The sequence below is a fragment of the Sphaeramia orbicularis genome, chromosome 19, assembly GCF_902148855.1.
Source record: "Sphaeramia orbicularis chromosome 19, fSphaOr1.1, whole genome shotgun sequence".
Taxonomy (NCBI): Eukaryota; Metazoa; Chordata; class Actinopteri; order Kurtiformes; family Apogonidae; genus Sphaeramia; species Sphaeramia orbicularis.
The window spans coordinates 25,162,397-25,180,853 of NC_043975.1; the positions used below are offsets into that span (position 1 = coordinate 25,162,397).

The window sequence follows — 18,457 nt, forward strand, 5'->3', positions numbered from 1 at the left end:
TCATAGATTTACCAAAATATCAGATTTGTCTCTAGGAGATCGAACATTTGTTTTTATAAAAAATATTAATTAAAAAGCCATATATCTGTTTGCTGTGTCTGTCCACCAACTATTTAATTCACCATGTAACCTTTACCTCAGTATGTCTCATGTTCTACTATCTGGCAGCACAAAGTGTCCTCTGAAATTCCAAACAGATGCTAGATATGTGCAACAGTGACACCTACAGGCTAAAAAAAACAAACCTAGAATCTTTCAGGAGTATTTTGAGTATGTGCATAAAAAATAGCCAACTGTGGTGAAACAAACATCCCAAAAATCATTCAAAAACTCTTATCAAAAAACATTTTATTCAATAGTCAATGCCTTGTAACATAGGAGATACTTTGGTGACACTTTATATTCACGCAGACAATAAGCCTTGGTATTCATAGATAACTTCATTACTTAATCTCTATCATTAAAAGAAGAGCTTTGATATGTTAGACTGTAATTGACCATCATGACAGAAGTCTAATATCTTAAATAAAAAAACAAAATGAGTTTGTTTGTTTTTAAGCATTCACTGACGCAATGGGCTTGAAACACATGGGCACGCTCCTGAATTTCTCAAGAGCTATAGAAGAAGCCATATCACAAAAGATCTGAGGAGAAAATGTTTAATTAAAATTAAAAAATACATAGCGCATTTCCATTGTCTATGAACTATCTCTCTGTTTTCTGAGAGAATAATGATGTCTTCAAAAGGTTTAAAATAAGAAGATATTTTACAGATAAAAAAAAAAAAAAAAAACATGAATGTGTGTATAGTGTCCATCTATGACATCTATGTGTGTACTGGGCTGAGTTGATTGTACTGAAGGATGTGAACGTCTAGTAGTCGTCCTGTGGACCTGGACCAGGCTACTGCAGCTTGACAGACATGGCGGGGAGACGGGGGGCGGAGGATGAGAGGTGGAGGCTGTGACGGCTAGGTGAACATCAGTACAATGCGTCAGTATTACTGCTTCGAGGCCTCTTGATCTTCTCAATGTTCTTCAGAATCATGTCATGTAACGTTACCTTTGAACGAAAAACAAAGATGATACTGCAACTGTCACCAAGAGGAAAGATATTAAAAATACTTTTGTCATAATTTTATTATGCCGAGACAAATAGGGGCTACAACATACGTATTGATTTCTGAGCTCCGATACTATGATCTTCAGACTGATGTATTCCTTCTCGTCGATCTCTGTTACTGTGCGCCGATAATCCTCCTAGCAAAAAAGTTACAATGGATTAATTTTAAGTCTTTATTGAAAGTTAACAAGTAGCCCATTATATTAAACCATAACACTGGATTGTGGCCTGAAATTCTTAAATATTCAGAATATCTAGTCATATTTACTTACCACATGTGGATATTTTGCTATTTTAGAAACCAGCTTTGCTCTTGTGATGTAGTATCTAAAATAAAAATGAAAATGACAAAGTCTAATAAATGTCTGAAACCAACTTGTATGCGAAATCTCACGTAATGTGATGGGACTATCCACAAACCTTGATATCTGATCGAGGTAGGATGCCGCCTCCCCTTCGACTGTTCTGAGTTCAGCTACTGTCTCCTCCTGGATTGACACTCCAAAGTTGTTGCCGTCCTCTATTCTGGGGATGAGCAACTGAACCCACATTTTGACCTGCAGAAAAACAAACCAACCCTGAACTGAGATGTACTCATATTTACACAACAGTGTTACTTTCTGGGCAGAGTTTGTTCAGCACACTGAGTAGTCTGGCAACAGCCTGCATGCATGCAAAGGGGAGAGCAAAAGACTGCACTTGTTAATTAAATTACATGGAGATTCCTTGGAGAGGTTTTATCTAGATATGGTAAGTAGGATTAATTTGCTATCTACACAAGTAAAAACACAAATTCTCCAAATACTTTTTTAGACAAAAGTTTTCCCTCATGAATGTGTCTTCTACTTCTTCAATCTGCATTATTCCATAGTAAACCAGACTTACTGTGTTACATTTCTCTATGAGTGTCCTGATCTCTGGTTTGACTTTTTCAATAAGATCAACAAGGTTAGCGTTGCTCTTCATCATCCCACCAGGCATAACGAAGACCTTGGTACCAGTCACTAGATATGAAAGAAAGTTTAAACATGAGAAAGAATGTATGATTATGTACAGAAAGACTAACAAAACAAATATACTGTTACATTGCCATTTTAACACAGGAAAACCAGGATGACATTTTAATGACAGTGCATAGAGATTCCTATCTAGATAACATAGAATTATATGTTAAGAGCCATAGTAAACCCTGACTATAAAGGTAAGTCTATTTGACCCTTTTAATTGTCTTTTACTCACCCATGTCCTCTCCTCCTCCATCTTCTAGCTTTCTCTTTTTTGCATTTTGCTGTGAAAATAGAAAAAACATAATATGGAAACATTGTACAACACTACTTGTAATTAAAGGACGTTAAAAAATTGGAATACTCCAGTTTCTTCAAATATCAAGAACATAACATGTTGCACACTTCTAATACCCCTCAGCCAAATATTGTTATTATGCCATTGAAGACATGTCGCCATTTGACCTTGAAAAAGTAGGTCAAGGTAACTTGTATTCAATAGGCTTCTGGTCCATGCCAAGATACAGCCACAGTACGAATTTGGTGCAGATCTCTCAGGGCATTCTTCACATAATGCAACAATGTCGTTCAATGGACAGACAGATGGATGACAAAACGATTACAATACCCTTCGGGCCACAGTTGGCTGAGGGGTAAGAAAAAGGCAGAAAATTGAGTAACATGCATGACTTAAAGGATATATGTCATGAGTGTCATTGATAAAAATTCAGATCTTTCAGTTACCTCAGTCGCAAAGATCAAAACATGAACTCCAGCCTACATTTAACAACCATGCACAAGTAGTGCTACACCAGTTTCAATTGAATATTGACATTTATTTTAATACTGTTTACACCAATGACAAAGAGCAACACATAGAACTTAACAGGCAAACAAAAGATATTCATTCTACCATAACATGACCTGTTATTTGACTGTAATTAAAATTAGCCATTTGAAAGTTCATCTCACAGAGATATTGTTCAGCAGTGGCCATCTGAATCAGTGTAGGGAGGTGCAGTAGGCATAAAATGTGTTTTGGTAGGTTGACCAAAAAACAGCATTGAAATATGGCGCTGAGTCCCTGACAAACAAAATAGGAATGTTTCGGTTGAATGGTCTTCTTTAGTATGCCTGATAATAAATGTCTGTAGCTCTTTATCTGGAAGTGAAAAATACCATAATCAAAAACACCTTACCGCTTCTAGACCGTCATGCAGGTTTGGTAGCAAGATTGGGTCCGGCACCGTCAAGTTTATTTCTGAATGTATCTCCTTCAGTTCAGTGATGTTTATGATGGGGTCCTTAAAAAACAGTAATACCAACTTTACCATTCTGCTCTACAAACCTTTCCCTGTAATTATAACTATATGTAGACAGATGTGAAATTAGCTGAATCTGTTACTGACCTTAAGGAAGTGATCAAGTTCCAGTAACTTCTTTGGGAAAAAATTTGCCACTAGGTCCTCAGCCTGTTGGAAATTGAAGGTTCAAGATACCATTGTGGAATAGGTATATATCATTTAATCTTCCACTTTCCCCAATAGTGTCCTCTTAGTATTCAGCATAAAAAGTACAAGAAAAAAGAAAGATTCTTTTGGATTTTAGCTTGTACAGACACTCATCTCTAAGGATAGGACTGAAGTTTAATAGGACATTTACTAGCTGCTTAAAATGATACTTGTAATTAAGCGTCATTTACTAGATACAATGCATTATAATACAAGTCATCGTGTCCCAAACCCTCTCTGTAAGATCTGTGTGAAAATACTGTATGGCAGATACTCACTTCTGCGGTGATACGTTCCCTGAAAGCGTCAACCTGTAAAATAAAAATATGAAAACAAATGTCACAATGGTGAAAAGTAAAATGGACCATATGCAAAGCCTCTGGTGTGGTAACTTGTGCTTTTCTTCCTCAGCCAGTTAATATGCCAGATTTCTTTAGATTAGACTGCGATAAAAATAGTCTATCTTGTTAAACAAGTATTGGAGTGTCAGTAGAAGTGTTACACACTGTAAAATTAGAAAACGTGACGCCGGTAGGATGAGTTGCTAACAGGATAGCTAGGGCCTATAATTTAGCATGTGGTTTACCAGTTCGGTCCGTGTTGTTTATTCACACAGCGTTGGAAAGTTATCGTGTAAGTTTTCCCTTTCAGATATTACCGTTACGGTAATACGACATCTGCTGTTATATTTCACAGGCTTATTGTAGCAGGCGGGAAACTAGCCGGTTAGCCACCGCTAGCTGTTAGCCTGTTAGCAATGATATAAATGTGGCTAACATCCTAGCAAGCAAATGGCAACAACGCGAGATGTAACTTTAACGAGTATTCGCAAATGCGATGCCTTACCTTTGTTTTAATTTCATTGTCCACCTTGAGAAGTGAAGACATCTTATGTGATCAAATAGGTAAGGAGCGATTGTCCCAACAGCATTAAATTCAGTTGTAAACGTGTGGCTTATCAGTTGTCAGCCACACTTATGAGCTTAAAGATGACGAAGATAAAACGCGACAAGCTAACTCTTCTACTGCGCTTGCGCTAAACGTCACCGTATTTTTCTAGACGCAGCTGACGATGTAAACAAGAAAAGACAGTCGAGGGCAACAGGGATCAAACAGACCAGTGTCACCGCAAATGATAGCCATTAAATATTCTTAAAAGGTTGACATGGGGCTCCCTGTTACTATTAAAGTCAATTTCCGGGGGAATGTGAAGAGATTTCTTGCTCAAGATTTGGACAAATTGGAGTGGGAATCGGTGGAAGCCTGGGTAAGCTAGCAGACCGTGTTGGCTAAACGCTGGCGCAGTTTGGTGAAAAGCAGGCCCAGACATGGCCTAGACACGTAAACAATAGACGAGCTGAAGGACAGTCGATACTATTGCGACAAATGTGTATTTCACAAAAGGATTGTTTGTAAAGCAGCGCGACATGTAACGGGGGAAATAACATTTGCTCGTTTTGCTGTACTGTATTTGTACACCGCTTGCGCTAGAAGAATTTGTATCCGTACCATCGTTAGTATTGTCATAACACGTGTGGGAAAAAGTTCAGATTTAATGTAATGTTGAGTAATAACACGATAATGTAAATTGTGTGTTGGTCTTTGATTTCAGATAAAAGCGTCATTCGGGATCAACCACTTTCAAGTAAAATACTTCGACGAGGATAATGAGGAGGTAAGGCAGACTTCAGTGGTACTGAACTGTTTACCAAGCTTGCTGTGAAAAAGATTGTGGACTCATCCTGATCTTATTCTCTCTCTGTGTGTTTCAGATTTGCATAAACAGTCAAGGTGAGATATAAATGTCAGTAGTTGTCTGCTTGTAACAAACACTGTTGTAATAGTGAGTTTAGAGTGGAGTAAGTAACGTGATGCTACATGTTGTTAGTTAGGGGGACACCAAACTGATACCTTCAGATTGTAATACAACAGTCTTAACCTACCTTTAGTGGCTTTATTGTTAAGTATGAAAATAAAAAAACAAGTTCACACAATGAAGTGAATGCTGGGCATTTTTATTGTATTGAATGTAAGTATGAAAGTGATAGTTACATCACTGGTGAAATGGTTCTCATTAAATAAATGAAATTAAATTACCATGTTTCAATAAATATATATTTTGTTTGTTTTTTCAGATGAATATGAAGAAGCCATCAAGGTACAGAGGCACTAAAATAAATGAATAGAGTCTTTACAGCATGTAATTGAGGGCTGGGTTAAATTTTTACTTGTTGTAGTCATACCTTCCATAATATCTTTGTTACTTTGACATAGCTATGTGTGCTATGCTCTGCTATACAGAGTGCAGAGAAGCAGGGGAACCAGTTGCACATGAATGTGTATAAGATGAAAGGGCAGGCCTGTGGAGGCCCACTGAAGACTGAGGTGAAGGAACTGAAAGGAGATCTACGACCTGCTCCTCCTTATCCCTCGAGGGTCAAGACAGTGGACAAAGGCACTCAAGTCACCCCAGAACGAGAGGCTGTAAGGAGACCAATGACTCTGTCACTTTTTTTTTCATTTTGGTCAAATGCATTTCTTGCCCCAGTCTGATGGGTAGAGAGAAATTGAGCACTCCAACTTTTTGTTTCTGACAGGTCACAGTAAAAGACAGCAAGGGGAACAAACCAGAAGATGAGCCTCCTCCTGTGTGGTTTAGATCTTATATGGAAAAGGTAGCATTTAAAGATATTTTTAATGTTTTTAAAATCAGTGTAAATCATATAGAAAAGGGTTTCATTTATTATTTAATCTTCTTTTTATTAGTTTAAGGATGAGGTGGTGAAAGAAGTAGTGGAAAGGATGTGCAGTGACTTTTCTGGTCAGTGTTGTACACACAAGTCTTCTGATGGAGCCCCTGAGACCAATGGAGCAAGTGGAGGTGCCATGGGGCCTAGGCCAGGACCTTCCACCTCGAATGGATCCCTTGGCTACACCCCAAACTGCAGCAGCTGCAACAAACTCACCTCTGAAGGGGCTTACAAATGCAGGTAGGTGTCACCCTCCGACATATGAGACGGATGGCACTCAGTTATAAGTATGTTTTGGTTAAATACAAACAAATACTAAAGTATCTGATGCTACAGAAAAGAGAGCAGTGGCATTTTCAAATACAGTTAATTGCACATAAAGCGTCTGTCGAAAGTTAGAAAACGTATCTCATGAAGAATGAATGATGAACATCACCATTATTGATTAAAAAATGTCTTTATTTGTTTTTTCCTGTATTTTTGCTTTTCTCCTTCCAGTGTATGCCCGTCCTGCATCCTGTGTGAGATGTGCAGACATAGCCATGACCCCAGCCACAACCTCGTTAGAACCAAGACACCTCTCTCCATCCCTGAGCATGGAATGTCTGGAGAATTAAGGTAAACACACAGGATTATGATTAATTGGTACCTTTTCTCCTTAAACCTTTGAAACAACTGGATTTTGCTTAAATCAGTGCTTCCTCTTTTACATTAATGGAGGAAAGCACAAATAGCAATAGATGCAACACTTAATGAAGAGCAGAGTGAAAAAAGATATGTTTTAGCAGCTAGTTTCCTGCATTTTATAAGCTTTACGTTTGATTGTATTATTTCTGGGCAAATAAACTTTTGATAGTCAACAAATAGGTCTTCCTGATAACATTTCAAACCAGGTTCCCAAGGCGAGGAGACAGGACAGTGCGAAAGGCCGAGCGACAGCGCCTCAAAGCTGAAAGGAGGCAGCTAAGAGCCGAAGTGAAGGAAATCAAGAAGAAACTGAGACTGGAGAAGAGGGGGCTGCAGTGGAGTGGGCCCTCTACCTCAGGCAGAGCCAACCTGACAAACATGGCCTCCGCCTCCACCCAGGTCCCAGCCCTGCCCCCCACTGCTGCCTCAGAAACAGCCTCAGGTCCAGCCCCAGCCCAAGGTCCCATCCCTGCCCCGGTCCCTGATCCCCAGGCCTCCAGTCCAGAGTAAGCGCCAACTTGGAAGGGCGTCCGACAGTGCTGGGTACCTCAAACCCAGCATGGATGCAAAAAAGTCTTTTTTTTCCAAGAAAAGAAATCAAAATATGCCATCTTTGTTATCTAGTCTGTATGAGTGTATCGCTGGCTGATCTGGGGTGGTGGAAAATGTTGGAACTACCTCAATGTGAAAACTGCTGCTGCTGCTTCATAGATTTTCTAAGAAAAATGCTTTTGAGCTGCAAAAAATCTGGGGTCCTGCTTTTTTGATTCGTAGAGAACAAAAGAGATGGGTATTATAAGAAACCAGGGCTATTTTCAACAATGCTCTGTACACTTGAAACTAGGGGTCCTGGGGTCTCGCACACGTCCTTGGTGCCCACTATGGCTGCCTTGTTTCTGGATGAAAATCTGCCTGACGGCACCCGTCTGGAGCCTGGTACCAAGTTCATCAAATACTGGAAGATGAGGAACTCGGGCACTATCAGCTGGACCTCAGAGACTAAGGTACCCCTCCCACCCGTCGAGAGGACAGGCTCTACTCTCTCTTTGCCCTTCGCTTCACTTCCACTCTGCGTCCCCACTCAACTCATTTCCCACTTCTTAACTATGCCAAGTGCAGCCTTTAACATTAGCTAAGATTCTTTTACCAGCCTAATACAACTAAAGCCCTTTGTGTGTGAGCTGTCTATTATTTGAATTAAGTTGAATCATGGTTTCAGTTAAAAAAAATCACGTGTGCCATTGTTTGAATGTCTTTTTGTGTTTGCGTGGGCGTGTTCATCCCTTGAGCTCTTTCTTTGTTGTGTCACTTTGGTTGCATGCACTTGTCTCGGTTCTTTTTCGCATGTGTATTCCTATTTTGTGTTTTGTGTATGTGTGTGCGTGCACACAGCTAGTGTTCATGTGGGGAAACCTTGGCCTGGCGTCAGAAGAGAAGAGGGAGGTGCCAGTTCCCTTACTGCTGCCTGGACAAGTGGGTGTGGTCAGTGTGGCATTTGTCGCTCCTGTGATGGAGGGGACGTACACCTCCCACTGGCGGCTGGCGCACTGCGGGTGTCAGTTTGGCCCACGCGTCTGGTGCAGCATCGTGGTTGATCCTGGCAAAAGTCGCCATGTTCTTGGTCCACAGAACAAAAGACGGGCAAGTTTAATGTCCAGTTACACCTGTACACCTGCACTGAGAGCATAAATGTATACTTATAACTTACAATACTCATTCAGTTTATTTTGCTGCGAGTGAATGGTACATCTCTGCAGCTATTTGAAACTACAACTTTTGACACATTGGGGTCTAATTATTATTTCTCCTTAATTATATATGAATGTCTCTGTCAGCTTTCTTAGTTTTTAAATAACCAGTTGTGAATTCAAGGCAAAGCAAGTTAATAAATAACTATACTATTGTAGATGATTATATATTATATAGCTGTATATCACATAAATGATTTTTTTTCCTCAAGAAACTTTACAGTCTGTGCAATATACAACAGAATTTAATGTTGGAACATCCACAATTTTCATAATTAATGACAATACATGTGAGACGTTGTAGCTGTATTAATTGTGCTCTGATCTTGTGTGCATGACGCAGAAGAATGAGGTGAGGCCAGTGGAAAAGGAGAAGGAGGTGAGATCCAAGGACAACATCCTGTCTGTAGACATCAACCATGAAGACTACTACTTCCCTTCAGTCGACCTTCTCACTGCACAGGTGCACATTCAGAAACTCCAGCATTCAGTAACCAAAGCAGTGTTTTAGAACTACTTTGAGCTCATATTACTATTGTATTGTTTTGTGTACTCATTGCAGGGGTCAAGTAACAACATCAAACCACATTTTATGTAATAAAATAGGTTAAAGTTTTAGTAATAATGTGATTTTACAGATAGTGGCATTAAGGGTAAAATGTGATCATACTCTGTGTCTGCTCTTGTGCTTTAGGATCTACTATCTTTTGAGCTACTGGACATTAATATTGTGCAAGAGTTGGAGAAGGTACCCAACAATACTCCTGTTGGTAAGTAATATATCCTGCTTACTTTGTAAGTGATTACCTCTATTTTGTCTGTTTTTCCTTGTTACAGATACAGATGAATTTTATTCGCTACATGTTACTAGGCAGATGTTGATTATGACATTTCTTTGGGTTTTATAGGACAATAGATCATCTTTATTTCTTTCCTTATATACTTTTGTCTCTATTTATCTATGAATCTGTGTACGTATTTGTAAAATGGTCTTTCCATATCTCCAGACTTGACACCTTGTATATCCCCTCTGCCCCACGATATACCTGTGTTGGAAAAGGCAATTGCCTCACAAATAAAAGAAGACACTATGGTCACAGGGGTCAAAAAACTTTTTGGTAAGGTTAATGATGAATAAATGACAGATTATTTCCTCTTTACTAAAAACATGCTGGAACTTTTGAATAAAGACATTGATACAAATAACTAACTGTCAGAGTTGTGTTGTATTTTGTCAAGGAGTGAAATCAAAGCACCAGAAAGAGGTGTTAGAATCTGGGAACCAGGAGGAAGACAGGGAAGAGGAGATCAGCGGAGCCCAGTTTCTCTGTGAAACGGTGATCCGCTCCCTCACCTTGGAGGAGGCACCTGATCACAGACCAGTGCGCAGAGTTCAACACAGCTATAGTAGCCACAAACCACAAGGTGAGATGTTCTCCGGACCAGAACAGGAAATAACAAAGCTACTGCATGTATGTGTTTTCACTCGTATAGATACTCGGTCCTCATTGTTTTCCCCTATAAAAAAATTTCAGTTATTTCCAGAGGCCCCAGCTTTTGCATTGAACGATCAGTTGAAGTTGAAAAGACAGCTAAAGTAATGAAGGGATCACTCCCACTAGAGTTGAGAGCTTGGCTCCATCCTTCAACACAGCTGTCAAACCAAAGGAGAACACAGGACCAGGTAAGAAAAAAACTGACTGAATGAATGAAGATGTCCTGGTTTAACTTTTGTCCTAGTGCTGGATGATAAAGTAAAATGTTTTAGTTAATTTTTTTTTATGTATTTCCAGTCATTTTATTGCCCAAGGCTAATTTCTTGTTGTAGTATTGTCACTGTCAAAGAGTTTATATAATTGCATCTATCAAGTCTCACTTGTCATTCTTGTATTTTTTTTTTCACTTTAAAGTTCTTGTGCCAGAAGCAGAGAATGAAAATGTGCATATCGGTGCTCATGACAGTAATGAGGAGGAAGGTGTTGTCGTCTTAAATGACATGGAAAAGATGAAGGATGCTGAAGAAGAGAAAGAGGAGCAGGGAATCAGAGGAGAAGACTGGGATGAGGTAAGGGCAAGATTAAAGAAGACTTTTATCACAGATGCTCTGACATCAGCTGTGTGTCCATAAAACTGTAGAGCAAATTTGGAAATGTTACAAAAAATGAAAATGCAAATGAAGCACCTTTCATCAACTGGTTTGGAGCAAACAAATTCAGTTGCTTTGTGACACTTGGATGTAATAAATAGAGATAGAAGAAGACAGGTCAGGAATTGAATTAACCAACTGTTCACCATAAATCACAATGAAGAAACAAGCTAAACTAATTACCATAGTTTTTCTATTAGTGAAGCAAATGTGACTGGAAACAGGTCCTACTGCTTCTTCTAAAGAACTGGAAACAGGTCCTACTGCTTCTTCTATAAAACTGGAAACAGCTGATCAGTCATGTGTTTTCCGTCTTTTCTAATATAGTACTTTAACATGCACGCTACATTGATGTAAACATGAATATTCCAACACAAAAAGGATCACACTTTGCCTCCTATCTCTCAGGTCAGCAGCCAGACCTCCTCTGTCTCCTCTTGTGACGATTACATCATCGTCCTCCCAGACTGCTTTGACACCAGCCGGCCTCTGGGGGAGTCCATGTACAGCTCTGCCATGTCACAGCCCGATAGCATCAGAGCTGTGACCTCAGCCGGGCCAGACATACAGCAGGAAAAGGAAGAAGATACCAACTCTAAGCTGGACACAGTGGCATCGCTAACAGAGAGGCAGGAATCAATAGAAACAGTCACTGCTGAATCCTCTGAGAACGTGTGGTCATCCTCCGGCCCTGCCATCCACAGCAGTGTCAACCAAATGCTGTGTGCCTCCCAAACCCTGGATGCTGTGACTCTGACGCCTGAAGTGGTCCCACCACCGCTGCTCCCCGACCCACTGCTGCCTCCACCGACCCTTTACTCACCAAGGTTAGATGGAGTTTGGTGCTAAATATGTAGAAATCTATTGCATAAGATAAACTGTAGTAATGATCTAAATAGGTCTTGAAAATTTGTTCCAGGCACTTTCTTCTTTTTCTTTTGTAAACATACATATGATGGTTCTCTGTTGTTTGTAATGGTTAAAAAAGTAATGAAAAAGAAATCAGGGGAAAAATAAGAGTTATTTTCCAAAGCTTTTTAAAATAGATTAATTTAAACCCAGTATGCAACTAAGTATTTATTCTGTTCTGATTGATTTTCAGGTCAGAGGCACTGTATTTGGCTGAAGATCCCAGTCCTCCAGCTTGTGAGCCTTATGAGCCACATCAACCAAGGGTCCACCTAAATGGTGAGTTTGACTCTGATTTTTCTCAAAAAGGCAAGTTATTGTTGTTCACTGCATTCGGACTGAGTGACGTGACCAAAATCACTCTTCAGCTTTATATAAAATGACCACATTATCTGTTTCTTATTACAATTTGAGTTACCTATTCAACAAATAAAAAATATTTCACATTCATATTTGATTATTTTTCTCCCAAACAATGTTCACTCTCTGTTCGTGTTGCCTTCATGTAAATTTCCTGTTTGCATTTGTGACATGGTAGAAAACAGCATTTACAGAAAACCAAAAATATAACCTTAAAGAGTGATTTGTGATATAATACAGTAAAACAATAACAGACCATGAAATCATACATGTTTTGATTGACAGGTGATACATGTTATCATATCACAAAGCCCTACACTGTAGTATCACTGTAGAAACAGGTACAACTGACACATAATATTATATATGAGTGAACATGTGCTGTAGCAGTTTGGAATGTTGACAATTTGTTGGCTCAGTTGAGGACAAAAAAGAAAAAGAGTTTGACCCTTAGTTGAAACAACGGAAGTAAACTTGCAAAGAAGCTTTAAAAATGTGTTGCTTCAGCAGAATTTTCTGTTCCTACTCTAATAGTGTGCATGTTTGTGTGTGTTATTTCCTTTTTTATCTGCTCTGCAGTATCATCTGGTTTGTCACGATCAGCAGGCTCAGCATCCAGTGCCTTTGAGACATATAACCCCAGACCCAGCAACGCTTTGCTGCCAAGGTGCAATACAACAAAGTAAACATTGATATGCATTGCTCAAATGCTTTTAAGTGCTCCTAACAATAAGGACTGTCCAGTTTAGTTGCCCCTTTTTGTAAGCTGTATTTATATCTGGCTTCACCAACTTATTGCAGCAGATGATCTAATATTTGTGATGTCATGATGCCTGTTTAATGCATTGTTGTCAGCTGTTTCCTGCATTATTGAGCATTAATATCTTTGTGTCGTTTGTAAAAATAGGTTTAAAACAAGGTTAGCTAAAGTAAATTACTGCATGTGATGCTGTAAAACAAACCAGCTTTCTTTCTTTATCTCTGTAACAGGGGCCAAGGAGGCATCACAGAGGGACTTGTCAAAGGAGCACTATCTGTGGCCGCATCAGCTTATAAGGCTCTTTTCACTGGACCAAACTGTACCATACAGGTAAATCATGCATCCACTATTTTATAAACATGTAGTTGACACAGCATAGGCACTGTTCACTCCTGCTACTAACATACATTTTTGTTATCTGATCACAGTTTGACAGCTCTTAAGTATGTCTGTTCATACCTGCAGTTAGATTGTATGTCCACATGTGTCATGAGTGGCGATTTGTAATCAGAGCTCACCTTCTTATTCTACATGTAAATAGAAAAGCTCTTCCTCAGGCTTTCATTTCCTGCAGGCATTATGGGAGCAGTGGAAACTGTCCATTTTAACAGGGTGGTTTTGTAATATTTGTCAGCAAATGCATCACAAATAAAGAAGCTGTCAGAGGAGTGAATGAAAGATGATGAATGAAAGGAATGAATGTGTTGCTGCATTTTTTATTTTTTATTTTTGGCAACAGCTTGGTAGAAAGAAATGACTTGGAGGCGACCGGCACCTTTCAAGATGGAGTGTTTTCTTGCATGTTAATAACACTAAAGCTTACATTGTAGATCAATCATTATAGCTTAAAGATGCACAATGGAAGATTAAAAGCTTAGGTGACATTTGTGTTGGAGACAGTAGTTTGTTGACATTAACTGACTTAATTTTGAACATAAAGACTGTCTCATTTGCCTAAACCCAGCAACAGATTTCTACAGAGACGTTTCAGGTTGGGTTTTCTACAGTATCCTAACACTGGGTTTCTTTTGTTCTCTGTACTTATGTAGTTAACGCTCACATGGTAGAGTCCATCCCATAGTCACCTGGGTTCGATTCCCAGCCCAAATCTAACCACCTCTAATAAAGTTGTAAATATATATCTAAAAAGTAAAAGGCATAGTGTCTGACTCCCAGGACAAAATGACTTTTAACACAAACTTTACAAACATGCAAGTATATAATATATAGTATAGTATGTATTAATCAGTGTCACTCACACTGGTGTATGAATGCGTGTGGATGTTTGGTGGTGGTTGGAGGGACCGTTTGGAGCAAATTGGCAGCCACACTTCCGTCAGCCTGCCCCAGGGCAGCTGTGGCTGCAAATGTAGTTTACCACCACCAGAGTGTGAATGTTAGAGCGAATGAATAATGGATCAACAACGTAAAGCACTTTGGGTGCCTTGAAAAGCCCTATAGAAATCTAATCCATTATTATTAGTATTATTTATATATAATCTTACATACTGAACCTTTAAATGCCAACTTTGACCATTCCATTTGTTGTACTGGTTCTCTTCAATCACATGCTTTAGTGATGATTACATATTCAGCTGTGAACTGTGAATATTCTGTGTTTTTACTTGAAGAAAAGTGGCGGAGCATCGTTCTGGAGCACTCAGGCAGTGTTCTATCTTCAAGTGACTCATGTAATGTATGAGAGTGATAGTGTTATTAAGGTTTGATGACTTATAATAAGACATTTAGATTAAGTTATTTAAAAAACAGTTGGAGATGCCAAGTTTAAATTGTGAGACTGAATCATTGCGTTGCTTCATCGTTTGGCGTCATGTAAATGATGGAACACAGTCTGGTCATGTGTCATCACTGTAGCAGTTGCATCATCACACCAGCTGTCTTGGAATACCACATATACACAAACTTTTCTCTCTTTCTCTCTTTTCATTTAACTTACGCTCATCTCAATATCTGATCTGACCTTTGTCCTGCTGTTTCTCCTTCTGCTTCTTGCCGTGTTCCTGTCATGCAGCGAGGCATCGACCCAGCCACCAGGCAGGACCCTTCCATGATGGCGATGCTGCTCGAGATGGGTTTCAGAGACCAGCGGCTCAACCAGCGTCTGCTGAAGAAGCACGGCTACAGCCTCCTGCACACGGTCAACGAACTGGTGCAGATGGCCGAGGACCGGCAGAACGAAGCCGTCGACACTCACCACTGAGGGAGGGAAGGCTGGCATAAGGTCTTTAAAAGCTGTTCATAGGGCAAAACATCCAAACATCACTTAAAGAGAATATTTAGATGACGTCTCTCACCCTTTTAAATGTTTGGATGTTTTTGATTAAAGCAACTTAAAAGAAAACCTATTTATGATTCCTAAACACTGAGATTTTTTCAAAGGGCGGGGAGGTTTATTTAGACAAAGACAAATGAAGTTTAGTCACACAGTGGCACAAAAATGAAAGAATTATTTAAAGGACACTGTTTATGAATGATAAAGGAGCATCTATCTATGTGCGGCTCCTCCTGACTTTGTCGTTAATTTAGCAACAGCATATTGATGAAACTAAATATATAGAGACTTGTAGAGTTTTGTGATCTTGATCAAGCTCGATCTAGGTCAAGGTAGTAGTAGGCCTTTGCCGTATAACTTGTTTACCTCGGCCATAGAGCTTTATGTGTCGAACAAAACAAGAAGGTGGCTTATTTTTGACTGGACTAAAGTGTGTATTACAGCTTTTCATCTTAGTGTTCGTATGGCTATCGTAGCTGCTTCTTCTGGCTCTGAAGAAAAAAAAAAAAGCAGTCAGCATCGTCTTTGACAGGAGCTTAGCTAGATTCTCGTCACAAATGAACCAGTGAAGAAGATAATTGTTGAATGTTATCATTGCAAAAGACTGCTCTCATGTAAGGGGACGCTACTGGGGCTTTCGGGGGTTTTCTGGTTGTTAAGGGCAGTACAGTAGTAGAAGCAACAAATGGATATATAAGACTTTTCTCAAATATTGTAGTGAAATCTGCCTAAACAATGCAATCTTTTTCTGTATCAGAGTACTGTTATTTTAGACGTTGACATGTGGAATGTATACAAAACAGTCCAAACGGATCACTGTTTAGACACAGATGTTTTCTACTGCTTTTTAGAAGACACCTGCATGACAGGTAGAGGCTTAGAGATGAGTCGTGTTCTCGTGGTTTTAGCACAGTCACAGTGGAAAATGTCTGCTTTGCGTCATCATCCGTTCACACCCTGCCTGCATTTTCACACACTCTTATACATTGTCCATCTGAAACCAAGTAATTTAGCACTCATCCAACTGAGATGTCTCCCAACAGCACATTCCTCAATTTTAATGGAACCAAGTGTGTTCTTTTTTTGTTTTGTTTTTTTTTGGTTTGCCTTGACGAAAGATGATCAATAGTTTACTGAGTTACAAGGTGATTTTCACGTTGTGTTGTGAGTGTGCCGATTAAGTTAACGTATGCCTCTGTTATGAATCACTTTTCCTGTATGTTTGTGTGATTCTGTTTGCTTTAAATTTATGGTTGTTGAGATTCTGAACCATATCTTTTTCTGTTGATTATTCTTACCTATCCATGTTTTAAAAAAAATCATCTCTAGAGAAAATACTGAATATATCTACTATGCTTGTCAATTTATTCTGCCAGAGTGTAAACATTAAAAATACCCTTCTGCTGTCAAATGGCCAATAAACTATTTGCACATCTCTCTGTCTCTGTTAATATCAGAAACCAGGATGTTTATGGTCATTAAAAACCTGGAAACATGGGACTAACAGATGATTTTACAAGGGATTTTAACTTTGTACAAATATATGTTTATATTGAGCAGATAAAGTAGGTTCAGGCTGTTCCTGATGTTTAAAAGTCCAAAGTTAAATGGGCTTAAACTGTCCTAATGTGGCATTTACTGACATATTTTGTCAAATTTAATCATAATCAACTTGTAACAATACTATAAAACCAAACCAATAAATGTCATAAGCACTAATTCAAAGAGGAAGCAAAAATGTGAATGAATTAATTTACTTTGTCCCTTTTTTACAGGTATGGATTGGGGGGGGGGGGGGGTGTCGTTTTTTAATTGCATATGTAATTGCATATGTGCATATTTAATTGCAAAAGTTTCAATTTACAGAAATTGTTCTCACTGCCTGTTAGGTTATTTTTATGAGGGGATTGTGATGACAGTGAACATTTCAGTATTATAATAATAATTATAATAATAATAATGATGATAATTGTATGACCAAAAAATAACAGGTCATTAATATAGAATCAACAACTATTATTATTATTATTTTATTATTATTATAGTTAGTAGTAGTAGTAGTAGTAATAGTCTTATCAATACTAATAATAATAGTAGTAATAATAATAGTTATAGCCTCCTGAGGCCCAGCAATGCATTTTTGTCCTCTGTAGGAGGCAAGAGTTTCACAGCTTTACTTAGAAAAAAAAAAACCTGTCCACTGCAAAGGACATTCCATAAAAAAATAAAATAATAAAAGAAAACTGTATCTGGAAAAACTGTTGCATTATGCTTTTTCAAATCAAGACAATTATTTAACCCTTTCATGCATAGTGGTCACTCTAGTGGACAGCTGTTGTCCTGTACATTCATGGGTTTTGTTGTTTAAGTTGCATATCAGCCAACACAGTGGACACTAAACGCCTCATCCCATACAGTACAATTCATACTGTTGCTGTAACTATTCTGTTCTTGATAAACCTGATCTGCAGTGACATGTTTTAGTGTAAATCAACAAACAAAACAGGGTTTTTTTTTGCATATTATCTCCATTGAGTGAAAAATAACTAGTATAAGAGTATCTTGAAATGTGGGAAAACATCTGATTAGCAGCACAAAAATGTTTTTATTGGATAGTTTTCCATATCACTTTCTGATATTAAGTTTTGAATACGTGTTTCTTTGCTTAAAAAAAATCAAAAGCATGGTGTCCGGCTGAGTGGACATTTTCGTAACTCCTTAAAAAAATAAAATAAAAAACTGGATTGTATTGTTTTTTTATGCCTAAAGAGGAATAAAAACACTCAGGAAAAATATCTTGACTAAGGTTCTCATAGTTCATGCATGAAAGGGTTAATGTAAAAAAGACAAAACATTTAGTTTCTTGGGTCTCAGGAGGATATGACCAAAAAATTACTATAACTATTTTCATTATTATTATTAGTATAATAATAATAATAATAATAATAATAATAATAATAATAGTTGATATTTAGTCTTATGTGTCACCTGGATGAATCAGAGAACCACATTATAGAAGCTCTAGTTAGCCCCCTGAAAAGCTGCTTACCTCTAAACTGAGACAGCATTGGTGCAATAGTTTGTATATTTTATAATGTGTTTAATTTTTTTTTTTTTTTTTTTAAATTTTTTTTTCTGTATGTTGTGTGCTTATGGTTTATGGACCT

At 38.4% G+C, this 18,457-nt stretch overlaps 2 protein-coding genes across 2 annotated transcripts; one reads left to right on the top strand and one right to left on the bottom strand.

Moving 5' to 3' along the window:
- Positions 1–331: 331 nt before the first annotated feature.
- Positions 332–4,639, bottom strand: psme3 (proteasome activator subunit 3). Its single transcript, XM_030163135.1, has 10 exons — positions 4,484–4,639; positions 3,916–3,948; positions 3,536–3,598; positions 3,326–3,430; positions 2,362–2,410; positions 2,008–2,126; positions 1,543–1,679; positions 1,395–1,449; positions 1,173–1,259; positions 332–1,062 (listed from the first exon to the last, which is right to left on the bottom strand). Exons 1-10 carry the CDS (start codon positions 4,523–4,525, stop codon positions 982–984), a joined length of 771 nt encoding a protein of 256 aa, XP_030018995.1. The 5' UTR covers positions 4,526–4,639; the 3' UTR covers positions 332–981.
- A 45-nt stretch (positions 4,640–4,684) lies between these two features.
- Positions 4,685–16,725, top strand: nbr1a (NBR1 autophagy cargo receptor a). Its single transcript, XM_030163240.1, has 23 exons — positions 4,685–4,904; positions 5,250–5,312; positions 5,410–5,428; positions 5,773–5,795; positions 5,939–6,121; positions 6,235–6,312; positions 6,404–6,627; positions 6,886–7,005; positions 7,281–7,580; positions 7,919–8,078; positions 8,467–8,715; positions 9,166–9,285; positions 9,517–9,592; positions 9,830–9,940; positions 10,062–10,247; positions 10,358–10,506; positions 10,616–10,646; positions 10,733–10,887; positions 11,377–11,795; positions 12,071–12,156; positions 12,817–12,904; positions 13,228–13,327; positions 15,030–16,725. The coding sequence occupies exons 1-23, from the start codon at positions 4,803–4,805 to the stop codon at positions 15,216–15,218; spliced, it is 3,231 nt and encodes a 1,076-aa protein (XP_030019100.1). The 5' UTR covers positions 4,685–4,802; the 3' UTR covers positions 15,219–16,725.
- Positions 16,726–18,457: the final 1,732 nt, after the last annotated feature.